At 40.2% G+C, this 13,449-nt stretch overlaps 1 protein-coding gene across 1 annotated transcript in view; it reads left to right on the top strand.

The window, feature by feature from the left end:
• Nucleotides 1–13,449, top strand: part of LOC130575509 (gamma-aminobutyric acid type B receptor subunit 2-like) — a 222,246-nt gene that overhangs the window by 177,828 nt on the left and 30,969 nt on the right. The window contains exon 9 of the mRNA XM_057369433.1: nt 11,367–11,447. Coding sequence (XP_057225416.1) covers nt 11,367–11,447 — 81 coding nt within the window. The remainder of the gene's footprint in view (nt 1–11,366; nt 11,448–13,449) is intronic.

Genomic DNA, 13,449 nt, shown 5'->3' with positions numbered 1-13,449 from the left:
GGAGGAAGCCAACTCTATCAACATAAAATGCATGTATCAGGGTGAGCTGAATTCTGAACTGACTGTTAATATTGTCTTATATTGCAAAACTGCTTTGGTCTCATCCTGATGTACAATTCACATATATTTACATTTTTTTCTTTTTAAAAAGCATCAAATTGAAATTATCCTAAAGTGAGAAATATCCTTGTAGGGGTCTGTAGGGTGGGGCTACTACCCAAAAGATTTTAAATGTTTGAAAATCCAAAAATTTCTTCAGTAGACAGTAGCCTCTCATGACGGGTTCCATCTCCTGGATCTCTCTCTTAAAGCCTGTGAGAACTGAGTGGGGCACGATCACTTTTTCTGACTGCTGAGATTTCTCCTCTTCCAGTGCTTGAGGTTGTGAGGTTGCACAGCCTCACTACCTGCAGCCCTCAGCCAGAGCCCCAGGCTTTGGGTTTCTCTCACATGTATTTACAGTCTCTCAGCATCCCTCCTCATGGTGAGTAACCCAAAATTTCCAAACTTCTCAGCTGGCCTCATGGGGGTCAAAAAGACAGAGAAGAAACACAGATTTTGAAGAAGTATTTCCCAGCAGCCTCTCCTGTTTGTAATCTCTGCCCATGGCAGTGGGGTGGAACTGGATGATCTTTAAGGTCMCTTCCTATGATTCTAAACCACTGAACTTTGCATTCAGGCACACACTTTTCTCACTGTATGAATCATGCAGTTCCTGGGTTAGACGGGCATCCTGGAGTTGTGTAACATTTCTTGTTCCCTCCCTCCCTGGTGTGCAGTCCCTAATTGTAGCAGTGMCAGCCTCGTCCCTGATGGGAGCAGAGCAAACCTCCCTGAGGACAGGGAAAKCCCATCCGTGATCCCATGTGACTGTGCATGGGGAGCTGATTGTCAGGGGAAGGCTAGAGCTGGAAAGTGTCAACCTCTCCGGCTTTCCATGGCTCTTGGAGTGACAACTCCTTGCTCATCTCAGCGGCAGAAACTGAAATAGTGATCTGGGGTGGGGGGTATCACTCCTTGGGGGCCTTTGCAGTCTCCCCTACATCTCAGGAAGGGTTCGCTGCAGCTGCAGGTTATGGCACAAGTGGTTACGACACTTTTTTGTTGCTCTAGTTTTTCTCCTGAATTATTCCCCTCCACTTCCTGAGTAAAGTATTTGGAATAAACCAGTCTGGTTTATTCAAATACTAGTTTAAATCAAAACTGGATTTCTTGTACAAGAAAAACCTTTGGCAGCTCCTGTACAAATCACAAGGCAGGAAAGAGCACTGAGTGTGCAGTTTTGCATGAATGTGATCAACACTGCCTCAACTCCCTTATTTTGTATCTTAGGATGAGGACAGTGGGAATTTTGCCTTTGAGTTTGACCCTGAATGATGAAGAATGCTCTTCATGTGCTGCAGTGTTTTCACAGGCCACCTGGTGTGATGGCAAGAGTGGTTATTCAAGGACATAATGAGTAGTTCAGATCTAGCACACACAATATGCACAGCAGCTGCTGCTCTCCTCCCGTTTCGGGCTTGGTAGCTGTGAAACTACAACCTTTAAATAACACCGTCTTAACTCTGTGGAAGTTTAAGGATGCAGTATGTAAGGAAGAAGCCAGAGCATCTTGTTTTAAGGCCTCCCAGCTGGAGCAGAGCAGGCACAGCAAGCTGGGAGGATGCTCAGTGAGTCCTCTGCCAGGGAGGGGGGACACAGCCCTGACAGAAGGTAAGGGAAAGCCCTAATCATAAAATCAGAAGTGTGCATCCAAATGGGCCATAATGGAGCTTAATTTTTTTCCCTGCATGGCATCAGATGGCCAGAAAGCAGGCATGTCTTGCTAAATGGCAGGAAAACAACCTTGCTGGGAGGCGTGATTGCTGGCGTGATCCTCTGGTCAAGCACACACCTTCTGTGCTGGGAGACATTTCTATTTCTGCCACATTATGCACTTAAGTTTGGTTATCATTTAAATTGGGAAGGGCTGACCAGCCCTCAAAAAGGGAACTGCATGGTGCAGCTCATCCTGTACATCTGGGCAGCCAAAAACACAGTGGCAGAGGCTCAGAAGCCTGGTGCAGGTCAGCTGGAGCTCCACAGACCGGGGCTGCTGTCAAACTGCTGCGCGGTGCATCACCACGCTGACAAGAAAAGCCTCTCTGGGAAAAGGTAGCCATGGCAGCTTTTCTAAGTAATTGACGTGGGGTTTTTAATTTGTTTTGTCTACTGCAGAAAATAATTGATATTCTGCATTGGACTGAATTGAGAATTTCAGTTATGTAAGTAATGTGTTTAGGTAGATGTAGTAAAACTTCTGCTTTGGGCATGCAGAAGCAAATCAAATKAAATAYTAGAATATAAAGCATACCKGAGGAGGAAAWGGTCACCTTGATCTTCTCTGTCATACAGAGTGTGTAGCTGGGCTGGAGTCAGGGTCATCCAGGTCCCTGGGGACCCTGTCTTTCCTGTCAGGATATCCTCTATCACATCATCTGTCATGTTTGTATGGAAAGGTTAAATGCTGAGCTAGCAGATGGAAACTGGGATTAGGCCACTGTCTTGGTTGTCTTGAATTTTTCAGCTGTGTGTGTACTTTACCCTGGTAAGTCAGAAAAAACTGACAGCAGTGTTATTCCCAGATTTTTCTTCCCTAAATGAYGCTGCTTGGTGAATTTGATTTAAGTTCATGAGTAACTTTTGGCTTAACTAAAAAAAAAATCTGAAAATTTGATTCTTTTGCCAGACTCTCCTGATAGTGCACACTGTTCCTACTCAGACTCAGTTTCTAGGACACCAGGAACATAATAATTTATACCCCTTGGATAAAAGATGTGGATGCACTAAATGCTCTGTCACCTGGGGTTTCTTTGGAAACACCATAGGTTGTTGAAATGGGTGCGCTGCCCTCCTGTGCTTGGCTGTCCCTTACCTTTGAATAAGTGTAATGTCACSGTGTATCTGGAACTGTGCCTCATGGTCTCTGACATTTCAGCACTCTGAAAATGAACTCAGGAGGCAAGAGAATGTGGCCACAGCCRCTGTCACTGGCACCTCCACCCCCTGCACGGTCCTGCCTTCAGTTGTCCCTCTCCTGGAGAGAGTCTGACAGATGGAGCCACTGCGGGGCCCTTGGCTGCTGCCAGGAGGGCTTCTCTGCAGATCAGTGGCATCCGTGTCCAAACCTGTCACTGCCTGGATGGCCTTCCCAACCTGGGAAACTCCTGGGAGTTCTCCCGGGAAGTCAGCCCAAGTCTGCACGGGCTGATTCCCTCACACATCCCTGTAGAAAATGGTCTAGTCCATGACACAATTAATGAAGTTATCATTTAATAATTGAGACAATGTCTTCTCGTGATGGCTGTAGTTTTACACATACAGTGTTATTTATTTCCCAGAGTAAATTCTGAGTCAAGAGAAACATCCTGGGTTTGTATTCTGCCAGGAAGAGGTGACTCCAAGTGATAAATGGTATACATATCAAATTGTGTGGACCATGCTACATTTAGACAAATACTAATATTGAGAAACCATGTATAACTATACTGTACAACTTTAAAGAATTATTTATTTTGGCAGATAAATTCTCAGAATGATGATGATTTGCATTCTCTGAAAAGTTAATCAAATCATAAAAGACAATGAAGAATCGGAGAACCCTTGGCTAGACTGAGATGTTGCAGTTATTGCACATGCATGTATCCTAGAATATAATCACACCATACCCACTTGAATATATATTTTTATCTGATAACTTAATAGAATGAGAGTTGATTTAAATTAGGACACATGTTTCAGGTTATTCAGTTTGATATCAGCCAAGATTTTATGCTACTATTATTAAAACAAAAAAAAAGTATGTTCTCACATACAACCTGATTTCAAACTATCAAGCATTTTATTAAGCACCCTAGGAAACAGGAACTTCTATTCTGAAGAATTAATGTAAGCTCTGTTCACTTGCTTCATGACAACCACTGTTAAGCTTCATGCATGATCTGCCTTCATTTTTTCGTTTATACTTTTCTCAGTTCAAGGAATGAAAACTATAATGATGGTGTCAGCAATTCAAATTTAAAGAAATAATTGTTTTAAATGAAGTCTTTATTTTTTTGTTTCATTATCTAGCTCTTTGATATGTAATTTATAAATACCTAATATATSTAGGTATTAAATCCATATGAGCTATATTACTAAATTTCTATGCAGGGCTAGAAGTCAGTCTAACAAAGTTGGAAGTCAGTCTAACAAACAAAATGAGAGACAGAAGTATAATAAGGAAGGTGAAAACAAAGTTTGGAAAGAATCAGGAAAAATAATTTTTAGAAGCTCATAAACATGGAAAGTCATGAAACTTCTATGGAAAAATCTTCTCGGGCTACAAAATTACTAGATTCTTTTATGAGTTCAGGTTACTTAATGATACTTCATGTGCTACTTGCYTGTTTGCTTGCTATGTCCTTTTGGCTAAATGCCATCACTAACAGAGTGAAATACGCCCAGGGTTAAGACTCCTCAGCTTTTATCCTGACTCTGAGGATATCCTGTTTGGCCTTTGTCTGGTTTGACCTTTCTGTCTGTTTTGTTTTATGGATGACTGAAAGATTTATAGCCAGAGAACTGGCTATGAGGAGTAATTATCACTTGCTATATTTACTGCTTTCATAACTTGAGATTTCTTGTATGCTGTGTGTATGTTTCCAAAGCAGTGCAATCCAGGATTTCATAAATAAAACATGTAAAAAACCCTTTAAATTAAGGAAATAGTTATGCAGCAGTTAAAGATGAAGGTAACATTTCTTAGGGCAAAATGAATTTTCAACCTCTAATTAGAAGGGTTAAAAACTGTTGCAATTCAAATCCTTGCAAAGGTAACATATTTTTCTTCCTTGATTCATTCTTTCTGGCAGCTTCTGCCAAAAAATAATCCTCTATCTGACCTGACATTTTCTTCCTTATTTGAACTGCAATTCTTAATCTCAGCATTTTTGTCTTTAAACAAAGAAATGGTTGCCTGCAAGTGAATGAAACTCATGAAAAAGATTTTGCTCATTCATTATTTATAAGTTTCTATTGTGATTTTCTATCTCTTTTCTTAATTGGAAACTTTCAACTTGTGTTGGTTATTGCTGATAGGTGATAAGGATAACTGAAAAGCTTCTCAGTCCTGTCTGACAAGGATATATTATGAAATATTGCATTAATTTGCTAAGACTATATATATAATACATGATCCACAACATGAAACATTTCTGTATTTATTCTGAAGGAAATTAGTTTTCCTGAAGCTTGGTTTCATTCAGTATTGTAAAGGCATTTGAGACAGCATTCCCAGTTTCTGTGGTAGATCGTTATTTTGTGAAACAGCTTTCAAAAGGAGGCAGACAAGTAAGACAGGTTAGCAGAGACTTTGCAGGCAATTTGCACAGGATTTATTGAAATATGGGAAATGTTCTCAGGCTTGGCATCTGTTCGCAGTCTCCAATTTAGGTTTCTCACTGCTTATGTTTGGCCTGTCTTCCTTCCCGTGAGTGGTTCTCTGAACCCTCTTGGCCRCAGGATTGCTGTCGGTCAGTGCGGCGCACAATCTCTTCAGGAGCCTTCCCAGGAGGCAATAACGGGAATGAGAAAGACCTAAGACCTGTCAGTGACAAATGATTGCTAGGTGACTGGCAGTRTAAAGTGTTAAAGAAAAGCATTCACTCTTTAAAAGGTGAGCAGAAGCTAAATTGGAGAAAGACAAGCCTCAGGACACAGTAATGCAATATGTCACAGCACCCTTCACCCTTTCTCTTCTCTGAACCTATCAACGAGTTTCCAATTGCTTGCTAATGGTGAGCTCTCAGACAGGTCAGGTGTGTCTTTGAAAGTGTGAGCACTTGTGCAGTGGCATGGTTTTTGATTAGTGTCYAGGAGATTGATTGGAAYTTGAGATTAAAATCTGTCRTGGTTTAACCCCAGAGAGCAGCCAAGCCCCACACAGCCGCTCGGTCACTCCTCCACCAGCAAGATTGGGGAGAGAWCTGGCAGGGTAAAAGCATAAAACTCAGGGRTTGAGATAAAGGCAGTTTAAYAGGGAAAGTTCARTAGRGAAAAAGMTGCACACAAGTAAAGCAAAACAAGCAAGCCACTTCCCCTGGGCAGACRGGTGTTCAGCCCTCCCCAGGAGAGCAGGGCCCCATCACACATAGCAGTTACTTGGGAAGACAAACACCTTCACTCCAAGTATCCCTTCTTTTTTCCTCCACTTTATATACTGARCATGTCATATGGTCAGGAATACCCCTTTGGTCAGTTGGGGTCACCTGTCCTGGCTGAGTCTCCTCCCAGGCACCCCCAGCCCCTCACCAGKGTGKCCGTACAAAAAGCAGAAAAGGCCTTGGCTATATGTAACCCCTGCTCAGCCATAAAAAAAAAACAAACCTCTATATTATCAACCCTGTGTCCAGCATAAATCCAAAATACAGCCCTGTATAACCTCTGTGAAGAAAATTAACTGTACCTAAGGATCTTCAAGTATTTCAGGTGCATATGGGCCATGCCTACCTGTTGGCACACTTCCCCAAAACTCTTCTGAGATCCTGATGACTAAGTATTTCCTATAGCTGCCAGCAGTCCTGTTGAGCTGCAATGCATGMATGAGGAATAATGCTCAGGAATTAAATGGTTCTGTTGTAGGGCAAGGCTTAATAATATTGGTTCCAGAGGTAGGCTGCTGAGTGCTGATTATGCAGCAAGATTTTCTAAAATGCTAAGCATCTAATCACTCCCACTGAATTAGTATGGTTAAGCAAGTGGGGCAGCTGGAAAATAGTGGGAGAAGGGATTGTTAAACTGATGTCAGAGGAAGGTTTAAGGGAGTGTTTAAAGTGAACATTTAATGTGCGGAGAAGCAGGGGAAGCCATATAAAAAAATTTAAAAGCTTTTCAARTAGGAGCCATGGAGGCAGCACCTTTTGCAGGCATGGTTTTTCAGAACAAACTAAGACCTAGATACTTGGTGTGCTTTCAGCTATATGTAATATAATTTTCTAGTGCTTCTAAATTGAGAATAGTCTGTGTCCTCTAGATGAGAAACCTCTGTGACCCTTAGCTATCTGGAGAATAGTCCATGGTGAGTTTATTGAATTTACTTTAAAATTTACTTTGTATTGGTTGGAAAATGAATACTCGTAGCTTGCACATTTTTCTCTTTGTAGTTTGGATGGAATTCTAAGTTTATAAARAGCTGTAGTGACATAACAAAGTGTTCTCAGTAGCGTCAAGCTATGCCAAGCTATTGTGCCTTGAAATCTTTACTCTTCTTTTGGAAATGTGTGATTTGGCACTGCAGTGATGTTAGGGCAGACTTGTAATTTRACTTTATTGTGATAGCCTAGACATAGTTTTTACATGGGTATATCCAACCAGAACATAGGAGTTCATGAATGTGTCTGCATATCAATATCCATCTTTTTTAGATTTTGTAGGATACTACATCTTTTTCAGTGCCCTTACTATTATAAGTGTAAATTTTAGTGGTTCTTATACTGGTGTAAACATTTTTATGTCAGCTTAACTACATCACCACAAGGGTTATTTGTACAACTGCAGTCAGACTGACATAACTGAGGGAGCTATTAGCTTTAGATATAGTGTATTGAAAGTTAGCCAGCATTGCCTGCATAGAGGAAAATGAAGGAAATCCATCTGTCCCATCTCTTATGCACWGCAAGTGCATTTCTCTCATCCTTAWACACCCTCAGTAGAAACTATCTTCATGAAGTGTGAATAAGTACACTTACAAAAATATGGGGAAAATAGAAATTATGACATATAGYGAAAGGAACTGAAGCTAAGCATAATCTCATCTGGGAATTCTCAGTGTACGTGGATAACAGATTGGCAATCATGACACKGCTCTGCATTTTGGTGAGTTYGTTTTACTCTGCTGATATCRGTTGCAGGATTTTTTTTTTTGYTTTTATTCAACCAGAACAYRTAACTGATGTGCTYTTGGAAATCCTCTGCACTRACTTTGTGAAATGTGAACTAATTGATTGGTATTGTGTGGAGTTGCTTGAAGTGGGTTATAAAATTCTGTAATAAAATATGTAGAAAAAACACCCAATTTTAATATTCATTTAAGAGCTGCTCAGTCCTTAGTTTGCAGAGAGCTTTCATCTTGGCCATATAAGTAATCTTTTCTGTGACAATTAATTAACAACATGGATTAATTGTTTATAATTCCATGACAATTATAGGTATAATTTACAGTCACATTTTTCTGGGCCAGTTTTATCTGGGTTGGTTTGTTTTCATGCTTTTTTGTCCCTCTGTGAGAGAACAAGAAGCTTCAGAATCTGAAGAAGCTTCAGATTCAAGTTCTGAAACTACTCCTCTCCTGTCATTGTATTGACAAACATTATCTCACAAACCCAGTATATTTTCTTTCATATTTTTCTTCTTCATTTTAGCATGAGCTTCAATACAATCTCTCTTTATCTTATTATCACACCTGCGGAAAGATCTAGTTAAAAATAATGGAAGCACTACAGARAGAAACCAGCCATCATATTCTGGATATTCTGAAAAGCACTTTGTTGGTGTGTTCCTTTGAAGCAGTTCTGCTCCCTCCTGTCCTTTTGTTGTTGAACACTCAGGGGTTTCGACAGATATGAGCTACATTATACAAATACTATCCTAACTTTAATAATTCAGAATTTCCAAAGGAAACTGAAGGGAATGGCATGTAGAAAAGTAGACCCTGCAGTCCCATCCTTTGCTCTATTGAGCTGTCCAGGAGAGCAGAGAGCCACAGTGCTGTTTCCTTGCTTCCCTTAATTAATATTTGGAAGTGACTTTGTCACTGATCAGCACTTATGCTTGGGGATCTGAAAAAACAGCAGCTGTACTACTCCTTGCTGGGAGAGCAAAAGATCAGAAAAAACCTTTTTGTGCCTGCCCCTCAGCACCCCTGTAATCACACTATAAAATGGGTAGTATATCCTTCCTCTCAATAAAAATATGTTTTATTTCCCTCACAGACTAATTCCCACAGGTGTCACTACTTTAAGATATCAAATATCTTTGTGTTTTTTCTTGACTTCAATGAAGTGTGCCATGTCCTCTGTGAGCTGTCCTTTCCCGTTGTTTGGGACAAGGCATTGATTATGTGGTTCCCTGGTAGTAAACACTGGGGTTTTCCCCCCACACTTGGTTTTTCAGCCCGAAAAGTCTTGCTCTTCAGGCTGCCCTGGAAGTCTGTTTCTCAGAATATCGAGCTCCATTCCTACAAGGACAAACTCCTGGTACCCAGGGTGGCTAGTTACAAGACACATCAGGCACGTTTTCATTATTACCTCACCTGTAAAGGAAGCCATGTAAGAATTTATAAATATTGAAAAGAAATGGCATCATCTGTCACATGAAATAATCACAGAAAAACTTTCTTAATTGCAGTACTTTAATCAGACCACAGATTTACGCTGGTTTTTTTTGTGTACTCTTCTCCTGTTCCCACATCTCATCTAGTCCCAATAAACTCTCCACACAGAAATGGTTGCAGAGCAATTATTCATTTCTTTTCCATGCTCATCAGAGCTACCAGGCTTTATCCTGGGGCTGTGAAGTTGGGGCTAAACCAGCATCAAGATGTGTGTCCTCCCTGTTGGTCTTGGGAGATGCTGTGGGTTATCTGACGTGCACACTGTATTCAAAATGCATCCTGATGTTTGTCTCTCTTCTCTCTAGGTTATATTTTGATGTTTTAGACTGTGGGTAACAGCTGTCATGCTATAAATACAAATGGAATTGAATCGGTTCTGATTTTAGTATTAACYTTTTTAGCTTTTAGATGACTAGTGGGAATATTTTATTGTTAAGACTGTCAGAAAATTATTCATGTATTTATTTCACAGTGAATTTTCATTCTGTGACAGAAGTTATAAACTTATATTCATTCCTAAGAGTATGTCATGCTGTGTGGATGGGCTTTGTGAAACGGCTGCTGGACACCAGGGGATTTTGTTTTTATTCCAAACAAGTCTTAGGTCTGTCCAAGTGGATCATGCTCATGTGAAAGGCAAATGAGTCTTCAGAACTGCACCCTCCAGCTTTTGATGGGGGTGTAGTAAATGTAGGACTCTCTGCCAGATTTGCAGCCCAGTCTATTTGTTGTAGAGAATTTTAACAATATAACAATATATATGGCAACATGACAATAAAAATAGTGGTTTGTGTTAAGGAAACTTTCGCCTCCTGTGAGGTCTCAGATTAGTATTAGTCAGCMTGTAGATTTTACTAAAAGGGACCTAGCTGCTCTATTCAGCAGACCAGAACAGGTAAAATCACTTTGAGTGAGAAAGAAGAAAAGGTTAATGTGGAACTGTTGGGTGAAATACAGTCTTTTCAAATTTGATGTCTAGCTGAAGATCATCAGCTCCCAAAATCAGTGYCACAAATAGGGTCATGAGCTCAGAATTTAAATGTAAATTGGGTTGTGCGTGCCCAGACAGAGAGGTGTGAAAGGAAATATTTGTCTCTGCTGAACCAGCTCYTCAAAGGAATCTTTAGCCAATGGGCCAGTGGTTTATAAGTCTTGTAAAAATGTGAAAKTTTTAGTGTAAAAGGGATAATATAGTGAGTTCCTGCCCTTCTAAGTCATACCAAAAACCTGACAAAATAGCAGAAATTAATTGATGCCAGATGTTATAAGAAGTGTTGGACAAATGCATGTCAGAGTTCCAGGTACAGTGGCCAAGGCAGCAGATAAACAAATTATCTGTATACTCTACTCGGTTAGGTACAAGAAACCCATGGATGTGAGGATAGTCCCAAAATAGCAGATGAGGCTGACTGTAAAAATTTAGCTCAAGTGCACGTTGGCTTGTTTTGCAGTCAGGGTACTAATGAGGTTCTAATTCCCAGTCAGAGTAAGAGAGTTGATTCCCAGCATATCYGCTAACTAGCCAGTCTGCTCCATACTGGCTGGAGCCTGCCACCCTGACTGTCCTGGGAAACACTTCACAAAGCAAGATGTCCTGGTTGTGTAAATGGGAGGGGAATGTGTGATCCAGCTGTGTTTGTTCTCCCAGTAAAAATGCCCTGCACATTGTGAGCCAGTGAGAAACTGCAACCACTAAGATGGAGATGACTGAGCCCAATAACAGCAGTTTCCTGATTATGTAAATGAGTTCTTAAAAWTACTTTGCATTTCTTTCAAGAACCAGAAATATTTTTTTTAATGATGTCAGCTGTCTGGCATTCTGATTTAATTATTCATGCCTTATTCTTTCATATTTCTTTTCCTTTTGACATACCATCAAAAAGGAGGACAAAATCAGTTAAATAATTGAGAACATGTGAACTKCCATAAACAATCACTCTTGTTTGTTTCTCTGCAGAACAAAAGGAAGTAAAGGTGGGAGAATACAATGCTGTGGATGACAAATTGGTAATAATCAACAACAGCATCAGGTTCCAAGGTAGGAGACAAAACTGGAAAAGGTACAGGAGTGATGTGGGTACCTGTATGTAGTGGTATGTAGCTTGTTTGACTGTGCTCTAGAGAATTGGTTTAGGATTTTTATTATCAAAAGGCTGTGACAATGTGGAAAGAAAATCACAACTGACATGYTTAAAAAATAGGAGAATTCTGAACAGAAAATTGCAATGTTTTGATATTTGATATTTTGATATTTGATATACTTGTTTTTTATTCCAATGATACGGCAAATTCAAATTTATGTGTGTACACAAATGTTGAAATTTCAAGCAAGTTATTCCCCAGTAATTAATGTTCTATTTCATCCCCATTTGCCATTCCCCCAGTTCATCTCACCTGAGGGATGCTCTCATGTTCTGTGTTTGCAGAACAAGAATAAGGTAGTGTTTTTTCTTTGGGAGGGTCTCCTAGGTAATTAGAAAATAGGTTTTTAAAATACCAAGGCTGGCTTAAACGTGGCCCATGTGAAATGGGGCCAGAGAAGGTTTCAGAGCAGCAGCACTTCCAAGGTCCCCARCAGGCAGTAGCCCTTGTTGCTGTATCTTCTTGCCATTTTTAGCCCTCGTTGCTCCAAATATAACATGGGGGCTTCCTCTGCCCTCAAGCAGTTGGAGTGCAGGCATATCCATGGTTTTCAGAGCCCGTGGTCATGGCATCCAGGTGCAAGCTGAAATGAGTTTTAAGGGTGTCTCCTGTTGAATATAGGCATATACATGATTATCAAAGCTATTTTTTAGGATTAAATCCTAAACTCTGCTATGGCTCAGTTCCGTGAGAGAAAGCAAAGTCAACTTTGTGAGTTCTGTGTGATTTCCCCCGGGAGTGGTGAGGTGGATGAGCATCAAGCTGTGGTATTTTTGTACTCTACTACACCTTCCTCCATTGTCCCAACACCCAMGGTTTCCATCAGCATGGGTGGAGTCTCACTGCAGTGATCTGATTCCTGATTACTTGTCCATCTGCTGGATCTTTCCACCTTCCCTTTTGGTATCCTTTGCTGGACTTCAAAGAGCACAGCTGCACAAACTTCTTATATCTCTCTGGAGAATGAGGCTTTGGAAATGAAGAGTGCGGAAACTGTCCCAGTTGCCAAAGTCTGGGACCCAGCTGATTATTTTTGCTGCAAAAAGGAACTAATGATGTTGCTGAATACTGATTCAGTGCCATTAATTTCCAGAGAATATTTTCAAGATGAATCAAGTTACAGGAGACAGCTTTTGCTCATAACTCCTTGCCTTAATGAACAGTATACGATGGGGAGAAGGCTCTGTGCAATATTTTTTCAGGACAACACTTCTAGTTTTTTTTTCTGACCACATTTGAAGGTGGTCTTTCCACCCATAACCTRTTTTATGGTTTCCTTAAAATAGATTATGTGACTCACAGCGAATCTTTTACTCATCTTAGCTTTTCATTGCCAGTCAATGAAATATCCTCCACCTGGGTATTCAATTCGGAGGACACTGATTTTCAGTCAGTATAAGAAGCCTAGTAATTTTAAGTATTTGAAATAGAGAGTAGTAAATATGTTCCTGTTTAAACCATTGCATAAAACTGCACAACAACAGGAAGCAGCAGAATTGAATGGCCAGTGCATAAACAAGAAAATAAATTTTGTAGACTTTTGTAGACATTTTGCATTTAATAAATGTAAACCATCAATATASTCTGTAGAGTTTAGTACAGTGCAGAGGGGTTTTATTTTCTAGTGTTAGTCCTTTTAAATCAGGCACGTGTTTTATTGTTTTTTTGGCTTATTACTTGTCTAGGATTATTAATTGCTATGGACTGTAAATTAATGTAATGTGAAGGGAAAGGAAAATCTCAGGTGCTTTTCTCCAATATCAAATCAGCAAATGGTCCCTTCACTGCCACTTTTTGATCACCTAAAGAAATTTTTTGTCTCAAAATTTGGGCATAAAGCCTAAAGGATGCCGAGTTTCCATGGTCTGAATAATTTCAACTTAACTCTTACAGGTAAA

Source organism: Malurus melanocephalus, unplaced genomic scaffold (assembly GCF_030028575.1).
Source record: "Malurus melanocephalus ecotype Western Australia unplaced genomic scaffold, MMel_1.1 scaffold_110, whole genome shotgun sequence".
NCBI classification, from domain to species: domain Eukaryota; kingdom Metazoa; phylum Chordata; class Aves; order Passeriformes; family Maluridae; genus Malurus; species Malurus melanocephalus.
The sequence above is the reverse complement of the archived record's forward strand: the minus strand, read 5'-3'. Positions and strand labels throughout refer to the sequence as shown.